General features: G+C 29.1%; 1 protein-coding gene across 5 annotated transcripts in view; it reads right to left on the reverse strand.

Annotated features, from left to right (window-relative positions):
* Ca-beta (Calcium channel protein beta subunit) overlaps positions 1-18,299 on the reverse strand; it is a 77,155-nt gene that overhangs the window by 36,618 nt on the left and 22,238 nt on the right. For 4 of the 5 annotated variants that reach the window (XR_015071632.1, XM_085955758.1, XM_085955759.1 and 1 more), the window contains exons 2-3: positions 6,262-6,291; positions 725-841 (exon numbers count right to left, since the gene is read on the reverse strand). Coding sequence is in view for 3 of the 5 variants with exons in the window: in XM_085955758.1 (XP_085811884.1) it covers positions 725-841; positions 6,262-6,282 (138 nt within the window). In the remaining 2 variants the exon portion in view is untranslated. The remainder of the gene's footprint in view (positions 1-724; positions 842-6,261; positions 6,292-18,299) is intronic. The other variant, XR_015071631.1, reaches the window with a different exon arrangement.

The raw sequence follows: 18,299 nt of genomic DNA on the forward strand, positions 1-18,299 counted from the left end.
GTACTACTGTATAGGGATTGCAATACCGATTGAAAATACTAATACCGGTATTAATGTATTCGTGAAATATATGGAAAAAAACAGAAGTATCTATCAATAAATATATATTTAATATAAATCTCTTTAAAATATTAATATTCTATAGCACATGAAATTGCTGGTATCCAATGGCGTTGAAGAGCAACGGAAGTAAACCAGACATCGCGTAACACGGAAAGAAAATACAGTCATGTTAAACCTTTTACGTTAATTAATACATTTTGTTTCCATTTTCAATATGGTATATATCGGTATTATCTGATTTTTAAAACCGGTATTTCGGTATCGAAAAATACTGGAATACCGGTATTGCAAACCCTGCTAGTGTAGTTCCACAGAACTGTTCCGGATTCGGATGGTGGCTGACCTCAGTTAGGGGATGACACGATAATAAGAAGAAGCAGAATATTAGTATTTGGTTTATCGATTCATTATTGCCTACGATATTATATTTTTTTTTCTCGAGTAAGTTGCCTACCTTAAATGCGCATATTTGATATTTCACTGAATGTCATTTAAAAATATGTGTAAAAATATCAATTAATATTGCACTTAGTATGCCAAAGCCTACTCTCATTCATGCAATATTGACATTTATTACTCAGTGTATTATATTTTAGAATGTGCCATTATATGCCTACAGCAGTGAATACTAATTTAATAAGGATATTTGATGGATATTTACCTTGGCTTTCTCCAACTGGCCCAGCGCCTGGCGCTCCTTTTCCCGCCGCAGGGATTCCTTTTCCTCGTCCAGCGACAGATCCGATGAGGGTTGTGAATAATTTGAGTCAGCAGAGCCCTGAAACATTAAACGGACATTCATGTATATCATTTAGGACACTAGATATAGCAACCACATAGTAAGGTGTAAATAATTATATTCGCGTACCGAGTTTGTTTTTGTGTAATTTGATTTAAATGTGTTTATTTTGTACTAGGGATCGCAATCCATAAAAGGTAAATCGTATGTTTAAATAAGACCGAGTTAAGTTTATGTCAAATAGTGTCTACTCCCACGTAATAATTATCTCATGGAATAACACACTAAGTCAAAATAATGTGTTATTTACTTTTTTATGTATTGTTTCATCTAAAAAAAATACACCAGCCTCGAAAAATATTTAAAATGTTTATTTACTTAAGTACTTATAAGTAGAGTTGTGAATATATATATTTTTTGTAATATCATAAATAGCATGGAATACATAGCACATAGTTTCAGATTATCTTTCCATGCGACAGTGAATACGACATTAAGAGCTGTAGTGTTATTGCTTGTAAAAAATATACATACATTATTTTAGGTTATTATTTAAATAATATTTGACCGTGGAATATCATACTAATTGAGGTTTTTCCTGCAACCTTTGCCTTTATCAACATAGATAGAATTACTCTCTATTGAAAAATTAGGTACTAACCCTTCATAAATAATTGTCAATTTAAAATTGGTTACTGCTTGTTTTGATAATGGTATCTAAAAACACCAATGTCACTCCTTTTTTCATGAAAAATAAATACCTACTTCGAACAATATAATATATACCTATACCATATAAAAAAATTAAAGCAGGAAAGATCACACCAAGCTTATATGATTCGTTATTTAAAAGTGTAAACTATAATTATTTAAATAACATTTTTTCGCCACACATTGTTTTAAATATTTTTTTTTGCTTTCCCAAATAGTTGACATCAATTTCGAGTTAGTGTATTATCCCATGGGGTAGTCGATATGTTGCAACGGAGCCCTTAATTGGGTTTTTCGGAAGATTTCTGACGAGGTTATGCTTACTAAAAACAATAATAATATGTACTTAGTAGAAAAATGGAATTAGTATATATTTGTGTTTTTATCAATCACATAATTTCAAGAAAATTATGTGAAAACTGTCAGGTTTTACTAACTGACTGATTATTCTTTTTTAGTTGCCAAACATATTGTGTTTTTCTAGAATTTTCAATCATAGGTTTTAATATTAATACTATCGACCGAAAGTACTTGATGGAATTTGAATTTAAATTCTAATGGATTTAAGATTTGTACTATTCGATTTAAGTCGTTTTTTGCGACCCGGGTTTCGCCTTTCAGCATCTTCAGGCGCCGTGTACACTCACCAAAAGCAAACACACACTGACAACGAACACTCTTTAACTCTAGCTTATATAATAAATCAATATAATAAAGTAGGTAAAAACTCTATTACCTACCTATCAAGTCAAAATCAAAATCTAGTAGACTTTTGTTGAAAAAAATTTAGTCGTTATCTAATTGTAGTTTTATTTGTATGAACATTCTCAATTACGGTAGTTCTCTAAAGATTGATATTTTTTACACAGATTTTGAAATAATACGAAATTATGATTTCAAATTTTCTTGTTAATTTTATATTATTAAATTAACATTATTTACTAGTTATTGCGATTACTTACGATTGCTCAATCTTCAATAAAAAACTATTATAAATAAATATAATGCTTTGATATCTGACTCGATAATATCTAAGTATATCATTTTCATGTAAATTTCATACCTACATTGTAGCTATAAATTGATGTTAGATTATTTTTCAATTATTTGATGCAGTTACAATAACAGCACATAGATAATTTTAAAACTAATAATAATTATTTATAAACACCGAAGAATAATGTACTTATACAAGTAAATGCAAAATTAATTCATTCAATAGATAAAGGTATATATTATAATATAATGGCTATCAATCAAGAATTAACTGAAAATAAAATTGAGCTAATATTTATTACTTATACTCTGAATGCGGTTCAAGTAAAAATCTACATATCCACCATTTATAAAATATATTAAAAATAAAGTAAATTAATTTTATCCAGATGAATTTTAATCCATAGATATTGCGTTTAAAAATTAACCTGCATTTTATAAACATGATGTGTGGTTGTGATTCTGTGCATCTTATATATTGGTATAAATTCTTCCCTTTAAATGGCTCTTTTTTACAAGAGCCTACCCGTCAGATGTCATAGACAACCACGGCAAAATATAATAATCATTTACAATGAATAAAAGTCAATCCTTCGTGTAAAAACGTTCTAAACAGGCGAATTAATATATGCTATAGATTTGTATTTATAGGAAGGTATCAGTAATGTTGTTTAATAGTAAAGCTGCAGAAATTTCTTAGGAGTCCGATCTCTACTGTTTAATTCAAATGTATAGCGAAAAAATGTAAATAAATGTGGTGTGTAAGAACATGCGCGTATGACTAGTGACAGGTGACATCTGTCATTCGCTATACACGAGTATTCACGTAACCTACAACCGAAAAACTATGATTACATCGCAACCATTTGAAATACTTATAATCTCTATTAAATAATATGTAAATACGAAAGACTAGTAGTATTATATACTTATATATCTTTCTATTATCAACAACTATAAGTACCTATACTAATTTATTGCCATGCCAATAAAAACTATACCTAATATTTAGTTATACTGTAACTGGAATGGATCAATTTAACCACTGATAAAGCAACGATTAAATTATTTAAAATATTTATAAACTATTAATTTATAATTTATATATTCATATTGTGCTGTATGGAGACTTTTACCATTCTATGGTAATTAAAAAAATAGTTGTATGCGACGTTGCATGAATACCTCGTGTATTTTACAGTAATTGTTGTCATTATATTTTCATATAATTTACGTAACTTGACATTCTATGCATTTCGGGCTAGCCAAGTATATACTCAAAGTTAACATCGTGTCCAGAAACTTGTACGTATGCAGTTTGCCATCTCACACTTCACCGTGAAATGTTCTATCGGAAATATATGACCGTCCAACCTCTTTGGGTCGTATAGTACTGACATAAAATTCATGTCTAAATAAAACATGGCTCTTGTCGGTTTACACTTTACAGAAAGCCAGCAGCAAACAAATTTTGAAAATAGACGATATACTGGATTATTTGTTAGGTTAGGTTAGGTTTTCATTCTTGAATAATTCAAGAATTTTGCCAAAATCAGCTATGAAATTGAATTAATGTTCATAATGAATCTGATAAAATTGGATACCGTATAGTATACAGTCATCTCTTTCCGATAAGAAAGCTCACGGCGAACTGTGCCACGGTGAAATGTTTTACGTACAATTTACTTGTAACCAGTTAATATACCTAAATCATATTATGAAACCCATATCACTTACGTCATACAATGAAATAGAGTGATGACGGTGGTAACTCACTAATACTTACTAACTAGATTGTTTTCAACGTAGAAATGCGACTTTGTCATTATGCAACGCGGAAAGTTGCAGTGGCAATAAAGTATCCAATAAATTGCAAAGAGTATTGATTTTTAATAACCGTATTAATAGTGTCATGTCGGTAGTAAATTGTTCTGTACCTACTTACAAACCCTTTTATTCCGGCCGCAGGGCAAGGTCTTCGGATATTTTGCAAACACTGACAGGGAGACATTGACCATAATAAGCGAAGCATGCATATAATGCAACATATATTATATTATAGCATTCGAACTTGGAACATTTTATTATAATAAGCCCACCGATACAATACACATTGAAATTTTATAAAGGTACATTATAGTATAAATAATTTATTAATATACAGATATATGTAGATGAACTCCCAGTGAACTATGTACGGAATTATTTTATGTTGTAATTTATAATACCTCTAATTTATTTATTAGAGCATTTACATAAATTAAACATCATGGAAAAATTTTAAGAAGGGTCAGAGATAGTTAATATTTACCGTGTACAATATATTGATTTAAAAATAAAACAAAGGCTCGGTGGCGGTGTTACTGAAAGTGCGTGAGGCGCTCACTTCGCCAGAGTTACAAGAATCTAAAATGCGCATTTTTACAATCCGAGGTTATAATCGAAACAATAATAAATGGAAGAGATACGTATATAATGATATATCGATCTGTTTCCGTAAATTAATTAAACAACATTGCACGAGGCTCAAAATCAGTCAGCACCCCGGACCTCCGTGTACGCACCGTAAACCACTACTCACTACTGTACTTATTGAAATTGCGGAGAGTAATCTTTTTAGCACATTCTGAAATTTGATATAATTAACTGACAACTCTCATTTTAAATAATCAATACACATGTAGGAACATTAAATTAATATATATTTTTTTAGTTTAAAATTATAAAAAAATATATAAAATATGCAGCAGGTTTTTATTGGTACCTACATTGTATTTTATAAATATTTTTACCGTTACTATGTAGGTTGATGAGTTTCTAAAAAATATAAATATTTATAAATTGATTTTTACAACGAATCTAGCTTTAATGCGGTCACAATTAATACTAAAGCTTGAATCAATATAAATGAATAAATAGGCTTTAAAGTTATACTTATTTATATTTTTTAGAAAAATAGAACAACAACGATAAAACTATGATTTTTCAAAAATTGTTATCTTCTTCCAAATAACTTATCGAACAAAATTTTAATGAAATTTTTTATACAATGTATTTATAAAAACATACTTCTAAAGAATGCACATTTATTTTACATAGTTTTTTTATCAATTGTAAATTTATTTATGTATTTAAAATCTTTTTTATGCTTTTAGATACCGACGCATTGGTTATTTAAAATCAACAATTAAATGTATTAAATTGAAGTACCCTTAGGTGATTTTTCATTAATTTCGTATCTCGTTTTTTTAAACAAATTTTCTACTATATGTTTCTAATTTGGTACTTACTACAGTGCGATCTATAATTCCTAATATGTAGGTGGCTATAAAGTTTGGTATCTTGTACACTATTAGGGGGGAATGGGGTTGCCAATATTTATATGAATATTTTATGTATCAAAAATTGAATTTAATAACTTTGCCAACACGTGCACACACATTTAATAAAGTATTATTGGACATATTAAACCCCCTTTAATATTTCTTTTTTTATTTGAATATTTTGTCACACTTACAATTACAAAATTGTCTTAAGAAGTTTTATTTTAAATTCACTGGGTGTTCATAATTTCAGTTTTCAATATCAACAGACAGATACATTTTCAACGAAATATAATATCAAAAAAATACACTATACTTTATTTACAAATTAATTTTTAGCCGTTTTCCAATCTGTTGGTATTGATAAATGATTGCCAGCCATAATATGGCACCATTTTAATAAATAGAGTAGAATAAAATTAATCTTACCAAGGGCGTATACTCTGTCATATGTTAACACTTCCAGTAGCGAAGTAGGTAGATAGTGGGCATGCAAGTAACGGAAAATTCAAACATGAAAAGATAAGTGTTAAATATAGTTATACAACGTAGACATTATAATAAGGAGACAAAATTTATATATTTATATATATATGGGTACGTCATGATTTAATCAAAATACTGTAAAAATAACTATTACTTGTTACAAATAAAAGCCTCCGTATGGAAATATGGAGTATAAGAATAACGAAATTAATAAATATTTCATTGAAACACCAACATATAAAAATCGAGATGATATTATTGAATCTTGTCTCCTTTGATATTAATATCGTAACGTCTGAAACAAGTACAACATTGAACAATTTTAATTAGATAACTAGGCATTGTAGATAATTTATACAAAGTGGGTAGCCTTAAGAGTAGATTCTAATGATTTTAATAATAAATTTAGGTTGGTGTAGGTATACTAAAAACCAATGTATTTTTTTTACATATACTACAAGTTATTTCTTTTAATTCTGATTCATTGTAGTAGGGATAGAATAATTATTAAAGAATTTACCCTTCTTCAGAATCTGTTTCTTTCAAATATGTAATAATAATTAAAGGAAAATTATTGAAATGACGGGGTAGTTAAAAATTTATTCTAGATATTTTATTTTCAAATTGAATCTTTTATTATTATTTTAAATGCCCATACGTTATGCATAATATTAGTAGAGAGAGATAGATACATTATGAAAGCATTTATAAGCTTAAACATACACACACACACACAATAAGTTCAAGGAAAGCGATACGAAAGCATATGACACAGCATGGTGGTTATATTATGTTATATAGTGTGAGTGAATATATGAAGTCATAGTAAAAATAATATTCTCACGAGATCAGTGTAAATAAATAGTATATGAGAGAAAAAATCAATAAAAAATGCACTATGCAATATTTTGATCCAATTATGAATGTTGTCAATAAATATATTATGATGGCAAAATTTTTGATGATGGAATATCTCAAAATTCAAAAGATTTCAATGAAATTTAGTCAAAATAATTGATAATATTACATTTTTACATTTAAAATCTATATTTATATTTCGTATCTAACTGTCATGATAAAAGCTTATCAACTATAAAGTCTAGAATGCTCTAAAAATCTGATTTAAACTTGACGTTCATGTAACTGAGCTTCCTTTTACAAACATTTAATTATTACGTATAACGCAGGCTTGAAATAAATAAAAATATTTTTTATATCTAATATAACAGTCGATAGATATTTCAGCTGTCAACACGATTGACAAAACTATAAAGATAAACGTCCTGAAATTATAAGCTAATTATTATATATACTTTCTAAGATAAAAAAAAAATAACCAATACTACAATAGCTTAGTTATAATATTGGCATTATACTCTGGTTATATTTGAATGATGAATACTCTGATATCTACACTATTATTGATATAATTGTTGATTATTGAACATTATATTATTTAGAAGAACACTAACCGAGAGAGTATATCACAACCAATAGAAAAAACTTTCTTTGAAAAAAGTAAGCCAAAAATATTGGAGAAATTCCTAGACGTCGGTTAGTAATCGTTGTAATAGTAAAATAACTACCTACTTTGATTTAATAAACAAAAATCGATTGCCGAAGTAACATGATTTCGAAGAGCGCTGAGTGGTAGGTATTTAATAGCCAATAGCTTAAATATTTGTCGTCATTAGTATGTCTTCCGTAGCATAATGGCTGAATGCGACTAGTTTGGGGCGTTTACCCGTTGGAGATGCCGGGTTCGATTCCCGACCGGTTGGCTTACTTTTTTCAAAGAAAGTTTTTTCTATTGGTTGTGATATACTCTCTCGGTTAGTGTTCTTCTAAATAATATAATGTTCAATAATCAGAATGATATATTCTTAAATCTTGTGAATTATTCGTTTGAATAAAAGAAATAGTTAATTAATAATTGTTGATTATTTATGTATACCTATTTTGAATCCACTTGAATAATGAACAAATCTATTAAGCAATTAGTCGAATTACTCCGTGTAATTGTTGAACTATTTCCAACATTTTTAAAATAATATCAAATACACAGTCAAAATTGCATGTTTAATAAAGTGATTACATAGTCAATTATCCGATGCAAAGTAGAATTGTGAAAATTAAATATTTACCTCACGAAGCGACGCCATTACAATTCAAAACAACATAAAAGCGTATGGCTCGGAAAATGCAACGCCGCACTAATTAAAGCAATTTGCCGAGTGTTTTAAATAATTGCTTGTTTTCGAGCTTTAAGCTTTGCCTTTGCAGCGCTAACAATGGGCATAGGGTCGGCGTCGTTGGCGAATCGACGCCTCGGTCGTACAGCGGCGCCGATCGCGAAGGCTTCTCTGCGTAACGACGTCGCTGACTGGCGGTCTTAGCCCATTGCTCATCGTGTGTATTATTAATTTCCAGTCGAGTAAATTTTCCTAATGATATGACGCTTGGAGTTTGCCAAGGTTATGAGGGATTATGGCCTTGTATAACATAATTTCATTGGATATTAACTATTGTAAACTGTTCAAGGCGAAAAGTCAATGCGATTAACAATACGCCAAAGAAAAGTCGGAAGAGATCATATTGTTATTAATGACATTAATTTAAAAAATACCCACGTGCTGACACACGAAACTGTAAACTTCGATGGTAGTGTTTGTTATTGCTCATACTTCGAATGCAATATTATGGTAGACCGTTTGTAAAAAATGACGATTGTTGCATATCGAAATAAATAATCTAAACGGAATATGCAATCTAAAATCTTTATTAACAGCGAACAGGTTATTTGCATTGCATTAAAAATAATCAGTAACTAGCACTATCATTGTAACTCGCAATTCAGTGCCCCAGCATGTCTTTAAATAGTCTGCCTTGGTAAAAAAAAAACACCATTTTACGCTTCTAAAAGAAGTATATTATAGACATCCATGGATGAATTGGAGATAAAAAATATTAGATATATAGATTCACTGATGATTATTACATCATTGACATCAGTGAGGGATATTTGATTCAACTATCAGTGTTGACTTAATATAATGTATTATATTTCTGGCATTTTTTTTTTTAATAAATCCAAGAATACATTTTAAAGGATAGTCTTTTCGTATCTTCATGCGTTATTATCATTAGATTAATAAATGGATAATGAACAACTGACACATACTATAGTTGGGTATTTTTAATATAATATATAATGAATCAAATATCAAGATAGTCTGTGTTAGTTGTACGTTTGCCATTGTTGAATGTGCATAGTGCCCGAAGATGCTAAAGGTTGCAAAGAAACGATTTAAATGACAAAGTACAAAACTTTAATCAATTAGAATTATGTAACAACGCTGTGTTATATCATATAATGTCGATACTAATTCAATGTGATAGAAACAACGCTAGTAGGTAATATAATATTTAAGGTGGGTTGATAATTTAATTTAAATGATATCAAAATACACGCAGTTAAATATATTATTATGTATTTGTTTAATTTGCCCATCCATTCTATGTGCAAGGCTGCTATTGGCGGCTATCGACGACTATAGACGACAGTTTATCATGCCACTTATGTATTGAGGCGGTTAATTGTTACATTAAGTTAACCGTCTGAACTATCAAAAAGTGTTATGTTTTAACAGCGCCTCTACTAGCTGTCTTAAAATTTAGAGCGAGATAGACAGTTTTGTCAATTTAGACGGCTAACTTATTGTAACAATTTTATTATCTCAATACATAAATATGATAAATGATGGCAGCCTTGTCTATGAAATAGATGCGCAGCATAGATTTACTCGTCATATCTTAATTAATGTTTACTTTCTGATATATTACTATTAATAGATGATTGCTATTATATAATAATATTGTATATCCAATAATAATAATGTAATTGTCTTGTGTGAATGAATGGTACATGTAAATGTAGAGAATTGAAATTGACAAAAAAACATTGTATTTTACAACGATTTTCTTAGCTCGTATTCTTATTTATTTTGTCCGGTACAAATCTTGCAATCGATTTTTAACTAACTTCCCGACTAGCTAGACATTTGAAACTTTTAGAATATATCAGAACACGATGCCAATGCATTTTTAAATGCTTTTAGCTATCTTTAAGTAGAGTTAAATTCATTTTCAGTTAATTTTGTTTTGTATAAATTATTAATATATATGTGCGTTACTATGGAAATCAATATGACATGTCAAGCACAAAAATTTTTGATCGTTTAAGCTAGTCAAGTCAAGTTTATATGGTTCAACAGAATTTAAAAACGTTGTATATAAAAAGTTCTTTTTATCTTGTAATTATTTTTTATGAATTTACAGGAATTTTATAATTTTCTTATGAAAATGTACCTAATAATTTATTTATAATGAATCCCATGATTTTTTGTCATTTTTACTTAAAAACAGTTTTGTACGTCTCCCCTGGTGGTAAAGGAAGAGCTGTATAGCCGAAACTGAGATAGCTGCACTGCGCCATGAGGGATTTAGCCAACAGTGCTACGGTAGTTATATTCTTTTTTAGATGTATAAAATAAAGGTTCGGTATAAATAGTAATCATAGCAGGTTCGATGGCCATCATATGGTCATAATATATCCGAAGATTTTTTAGATAATATGTTGATGTCTTAAATTAAGTAACTAAAAAATACATTAAAACTATTAATTATCCAAAAATACTTTTAATATTTCCAATGGACATGTATAATACGTCGGTAAGTAAAATTTTGAATTCAATTTATTTTTTATTTTTCGATTTAATATTTTCGCATACACACATAATTTAAAATGTAAGTTGCTATTGCTAAATACTGCTGGTGGGTGAGAGTAACGTTTTTAGCAAACATTGCAATTAAATTTATTTTGAACATACCTACTACATAACTTGAAAACACCTCAGATAATATATACCCACAAAAAAAATCGATGCTCTACAGGATTTAAACCCGTATAACCTGGTATCGCGCCAACTAATTATGCTACGAGCCTCCTATCTAATTACGACAATTAAAACTAGTAGGTCATACATGAAATGCTTATCAAATTGCGTTATTATTGTCTATCATGGTATATTAAAATATATAGTAAGTTCAAGTACACGATATAACTAAAATATTTGGTGAGAGCCGAGCGTCGGTTAGTAATTAAGGTAATAAATATTACTTTATTTAATACATAAAACCGATCTGACGTGTTTTGAAGTTATGTATGTTCAATATATGGAATGTTACATTCTGAAAATCTTGTGAATAAAAGAAATAGTTTATTATAAATTTATTTTATTGATAATTTTTATTTGAAACAGTTTTTTAATTCAAAAAAAAATTCATAATTTAAAAAACTGCTATTAAACACACCTTCGTTGAATGAATTCATCGTATTATTTTATGTTTATCTATAGTTTAATAAATTCTCTTAAGCTCTGTATGAAGATTTTTTAATAACTCTTTTTTTTATATTTCAAATAAATCGATTTTTTTAGAAAATAAAAAAGTGTAGGTATAAGTTTTTTTTTTATATCGCATTGAGTCTTGATACAGTAATTATACAAAGTCCACTAAGGGTTTTTGTATTTATTTATATTGTAAGAAATATATTCAATAATAAAAAGTAAAGTAATAAACAGTGTGAAATAACCTACCATATGGACGTCTACGATCCTACACTAAAACGTAGCTTGGACGTTTCACTACGTGTAGCACAATACAAAATAACTTGTAAAGCCCTGCCATAAACAGCACAGTACCGCTGTTTCTTTTTAATATTCTATCTCCCATTTCAGCAGACAAAGCATTGCAAGGTCTACGAGTGTGCTACGCCAAGCTACGAGTGCTACGACATAAGTGGCCGCGAGATTTATCCACAGCCTGCTACGACAGTTCGAACTTTTCGTAGCAATGCGACATTTCCAGCTGCCGCTCGTATACATTTCTGCACATGTAGGCAACATAAAGTATTATGAAAACGGTAAACAAAATCATATCCCGAGATAAAAGAAATCTGTTGAGGTCATATTGATTAAGGATTTTAGGAACTCTCTTATAACGTACACTAACGAAAACTTATTATTATTTTTCTATGTAACAATATTATGCACAGTTATTCTATATACTATCATATTCATTTAATTTAAATTAAACGCAAGAAAGTTTTATAGTATTTTATAGCTAATCAATAAACTACTTAATTATTATTTATGTATAATTGATACGGTTTGGGAAAAACTTAATATATAATTAACTATTTTTTATTCAACGAATAATTCGCAAGATTTAGGAATGTAATATTCTAAGTATTGAACATACATAATTTTGAAAATACTTCTGAGAAAATGTATTACAACCAATAGAAAAAAATCTTTTTGAAAAAAGGAAGACACCCTGCAGGAATCAAGCCTGCATCTCTCGGGTATATCGCCCGTTAAGTATATAAATCTTTTTTACAATTTATCAAGCATAATATACATACAAAAGTATATACGAAATACAAATGAAAATAAAAGCTCTAGTAGGAGGAACTTTTCCTAATATATTTGAGTCGTATAATTCTAACAACAAAAAACGATAATATTGCATATACGTAGTCAAAAGGTAACGAAAATAATAATATATTAATAATAAAAGTGTAATTACTTACAGCGCATCTATTATATATAAAAAGCAGCTATAGGCGGCTATCGTGCCTAGTTTATCATATTTATGTATTAAGCGGTTAATTGTCACAATAAGTTAACCGTCCGAACTGTCAAAAAGTGCTGTTCTAACAGCACCTCTCTTTGCTGTGTTAACTTGTTAACTTTTATAGCGAGATAGACAGTTTCGACAGTTTGGACGGTTAACTTATTGTAACAATTATAATACCTCAACATATATATATATGATATACTACCATCGATAGCCCCTTAAAGTTGTCTTGTGTATAGAATATATGTGCAGATATCGTTAAATTAAAAAAGATAGTATACGAAAATGTTGATTGCAACAATTGTATTTGCCGTTTATTTATCGAGATTAACGGATGTTTGGCTAATTAAAATGAACATATTGTTCTAATATAAAAATACAACATTAACGATCGAAAAAAATAACTAACATTACAACTAATAATTATTTAAGACACATAATTCAGAAACACTTAGAAAAAATCTTGAAAAAACATATTACGGTGCCGGGCGAAACATCCATCAAATTCCTGGCAATGTGCTTTACCAAGTAAGCCACCGGCATCCTAATTCAATGCGACTAGAACGTTTTTTTGAATCTTGTTAATATCAGAGACCAATTTTAGTGGTTTGAATAAAGGTATCAATAATAGGTACCTACTTGATTCTTAGTCAGCGTCAGATCGGCGTCCAAATTTTAGTCTTAACGTGTTAATAATTCTAATAAACATCTCGTTTCTGATAAAAACAATTAATATGGCTTTATTTTCTATATTATAATAAAGACGTTTAAAGTAATAATCACTCGTGTTATAAAAATATTTTATGTGATCACCAAAGTGTGGTTCGTATTGTGACAAACATCAAGTCATCATAATGGCATAATTATTTGCCTAAAAGATTTTTAACACATCCCAGATTCTTTAGTTTTGTGTGAAGATTTTTTTTTGCGAGTTGAGCATGAATAAAATATAGATTTTGTAGGAAATGTTTACGTACCTATATCTCATTGTAATTCCATGTTTTGTCTATTTTTTATTTATAAAAAAATACATACTTTAATGATTTTAATAATAATAAAGTCGAGTGTCATATTGAAGTGAATTATGACGGTCTTGATCATTATTCAAATATGTGGAATGTCTGTACTATATATTATTATATAATATATTTTATTTTAATTAATATAGTAATATTACAAATTTGCACATTTTCTGTATAAAGCTAATAGAAGGTAAAACAACAATAAAATTACGAAACACCATCATAAGTGTTTTATAAATTCAGTATTTTATAATATTCAGGAATATATCACATCATATTTCTAATATCATATGTATATTAATTAATTTAAACTGAGAATTGGCTAAATTACTTTACTGTGGCAAATTTAAATGTAAGCATTTACAGATATATACACTTTTCAATTGAACGGCTTGGCGCAGTAGACAAAACACACAATAATTTCCCTCGGGACCAATGGCAATAAATTAATTTTATATGCAATTTACTTAGAAATCGTTGCTATGGTTTATACTTTATACTTTACATCATAAACATTATACCATACAAGGTTAAATAATATTGCCGTCCTGGAATCAGACTGTAGTATGTCAAATTATTATAGTTTTATGATAATCAAATTCAAATTTAAAATAAAAAAACTACCCGACGAGACTCTAACCAGTGTTCACTGAATGTGCCAGTGTGGTTTACCAATTGAGCTACGTACGTCTTATCTAATTACTATGAAATTAACTAGTAGTTTTAACGTCATGAAGCGCTTGTCAACTTAGGTTAACTTTTGGCAATCGGATTATTTGTATTAAATCAAGGTATCAATTACATTAATCGCTAACCATCGACATGACATCGTCATATCATATCATATCATATCATATCATATCATATCATATCATATCATATCATATCATATCATATCATATCATATCATATCATATCATATCATATCATATTATATTATATTACTACGGTCTGTTTGGTCGGTGATATAATAATTTAATTTTTACAGATTTAAATTTCAAATTAAATTTCAATTTTAAAATCAATTTTAAATCATTATAATGATAGAAAAACAAAATAAAATTAAGTATGGAGGTTATTGAATCAAAAAGTTAAAAAAAGATAATAAATGTGAAAAAAAATATTTTTAGAATATATTATATGTACATTATTTTCATCAGTTTTACATTATTATTAAGTTTTAATAATTTAGTAATTTATCTATTCAAAATAATGAATAGATATAAGTACTTTGTAAAATGTTGCATTTCAGTTTAGCAATTAACATAGATATCTAATTTTAAAACACTTATGAAATCATTGTAGCAATAGAATTGTTTATTTATGTTTCCAATAAAATATTACAACTAGCTTTTTCTTGACGTTTGTGTATTTTTACTGTTCTAATTATGAATGTTCGTTTACTTGATTATTTTAAATTCTTTTAATCATAGAAAATATTTCAGCCTTTCACATAGATATATATATATTTTTAATTATTCTTATCTAGCGCAAGGTTTTGTATTAACGATTCATTACATTCAGTCATAAAATTGACCATGTCATGTCATCAAGCATCCATCACGTAAGTTGTTTCATGTCACAGTTAAACATTGACCATATTACTTATTGCTTAAAATATTGTTCATTTATTTGCTATGGCTCTTAATATTACCAACAACTAATTTTTAAACCTATAATTTATTAAAAAAATAATATATTTAATGACGAGCATATGATGAAGTTATAATTATTTCCGATTAGGTAATATGCAATTTCAAAATTTTGTTTACTGTTTAGGCATCCAATATGTCCATTAATTTGATGATATTAATTTGTGGTGTATTATACCAAATTATATTTTATAAATTATCATTTGCCAACGATGCTTATAAACGATTCGTTAATAATTTATAAGTATATGGGCAAATTCGTAATCCGAAACCATTAACAATGATGAAAAAAGATTATAGTATTCAACGATTAAATAACAATATCTCATTTAAATAAGTACAAACGTGTACGCTGAAAAATCTACAATGATGTAAGTAGTTTTTTCTTTGTTTTGTATACGACCAAAGTACGAGCATGTATGTACATTTTTTTACTCGGAAATGCTTTTAACTGAGTACATAATATTAACTTATGTTACTTACAACACAAATTGTATATCACATTAAATTATATACTTAGGTCATACATATGTCACGCGTACTAGTGTAAATATTAATTTATTAGTATTGTGTATATTCTAATTTATACTATTTTAAAATTAGTATTATATTATATCTAAACGGGCGGGTATATCAACACAATATGCATTCATGCTATTTGGAGATAGTAATTACTTTCAATTGAAGTACACACTTCATTAGGTGAATTATATCCGTTCAAAAATAATGCATTACTATCTGGAAGTAATTTATAATTAAAGAATTAAAAGCAAAATAAAAGTCAATTATCATTTTTGTCACGTGTGCTTACACAGAGTGGAATTATGTAGTTATTTTAACATACTTTTCTTACGAGAAATTGTTGTAAGCCAGTCTCCCAAACAGGGAATACAGAAATAATGGAAAGTAGGTTACCTTCCGTTGAGGCTGTAATAAAGTTTAAATCTCGAGTGTGGATAAATATGGGACAAACTTAAACACTTGTTAAAGAATGTTTTTTTTCAATAGTTACATCTGTAACATAATATGCGACAGAAACGCGCATTCAATATTGGTAATATTTGAGAACCCTCGGTGCCCTTAGTGTTTTTTGTGTTTTATGGCATGAGCGTCATAAAGTAATAAGCTGAACCCTGTTTCAAAAACTTGGTCCTTGATCACACACAAAATGGTAAAAAAAAACAATTTACAAAATCGTTTTATAAATTATCGAGTAGATATATTTTGAGGTGGGGGAGGGTGGGTGTCTATATGTCTAAGGATTATCTTTTCGACGATTCGTAATGGGAGTTACAGAGTACGGTTGGTGGCTCTACGCCCAACCCCCTTCGGAGGGCTATTTCTCCCTTCTTCAATGCCCCTAATAATGCTCTCCATCAGTTGATCGATCTTGAGTGGGGTCGCTCAAGATTCCAGGATCTATCACGCAGAGGTGAAGATTTGCGTCAAAGAAAACTGCCGCTGTGCAGGAAGCTGTACAATATGGCCCGCTTCTACTATTCTATTAAGACACACAATTGTTTAGAACATGAATCGACAAAGCACCTCACGTTTAATGGTCCAGCGAATCTATTATATACACAAGTCTGCTATCGGCCGTTATCGACGGCTATCGAGGGTAGTTTATCATATTTATGTATTGAGGAATTATAATTATTACAATAAATTAGTTATAATTATTACAATAAGTGCTACGTTTTAGTAGCACCTCTCTTGGCTGTGTTAACTTTTAGAGCGAGATAGACAGTTTTGACAGTTTAGATGACTAACGTATTATAGCAATTATAATACCTCAATACATAAATATTATAAACTACTCTCGATAGGGGCCGATAGCAGCCTTGTGTATAGAATAGATGCGCAGAAGGACTACAGGAGATGACTTCGTTGGGTTTAGTGCTCGGCCGTAGTAGTTTGGCGGGCGCGGCGCGGCGGCGTCTTGCGAAACTCAAACGCCAAAGCGTATCCGGAAATTTGTACTTATATAATTGACCGTACGACACTTCTTTGTAAGCCGTTGTCCTTGAAGCATGTGTTCGTATAGCATTTAATCAAATGACGGGTTGTTTGTTGAACCTATCACCGTGGAGTATATTGTACTTATGTTACAAAAATGTGACGGTAGTTTGCAAACAGTAATGTTCTAATCAGATAACTATATGAAGTATTTTCAAGAAAAGGATACATACAATTGAGTGTGTACCTATTGGTAAACTGAAAATTATTATATTGAAGTAAATATCGGTATATCAGTTAACCTATAATAATCATGTCAAAATAAAACACAAACAGAAGAAAATAAGTAGGAAATTAAATAAGAATTACAATTATATCGTGAATATTTAAGTAGTTTCATCATTAAATTATTTTAAAACCAATAAAAACATTTCATAAAATCTGTATAGTATCTAGAAACTAGCGTCACATTAAATGCGATTCGAACACATGTTTTAAGGACAACGGCTCACGAAGAAGTGTCCTACGAACAGCTGCATACGTACAGCTTCCATGTAACCGCGCCAAAGAAGAAGAAGTATTTTTAGTTGCAGCAGCCTCACTACTGAGAAACAAATGGTAATCAGTATACTTGAAAGATATGTTTTCAAAC

Source organism: Rhyacophila brunnea, unplaced genomic scaffold (genome assembly GCF_057557595.1).
Source record: "Rhyacophila brunnea isolate RB1 unplaced genomic scaffold, BYU_Rbru_1.0 scaffold_5, whole genome shotgun sequence".
Lineage (NCBI taxonomy): Eukaryota > Metazoa > Arthropoda > Insecta > Trichoptera > Rhyacophilidae > Rhyacophila > Rhyacophila brunnea.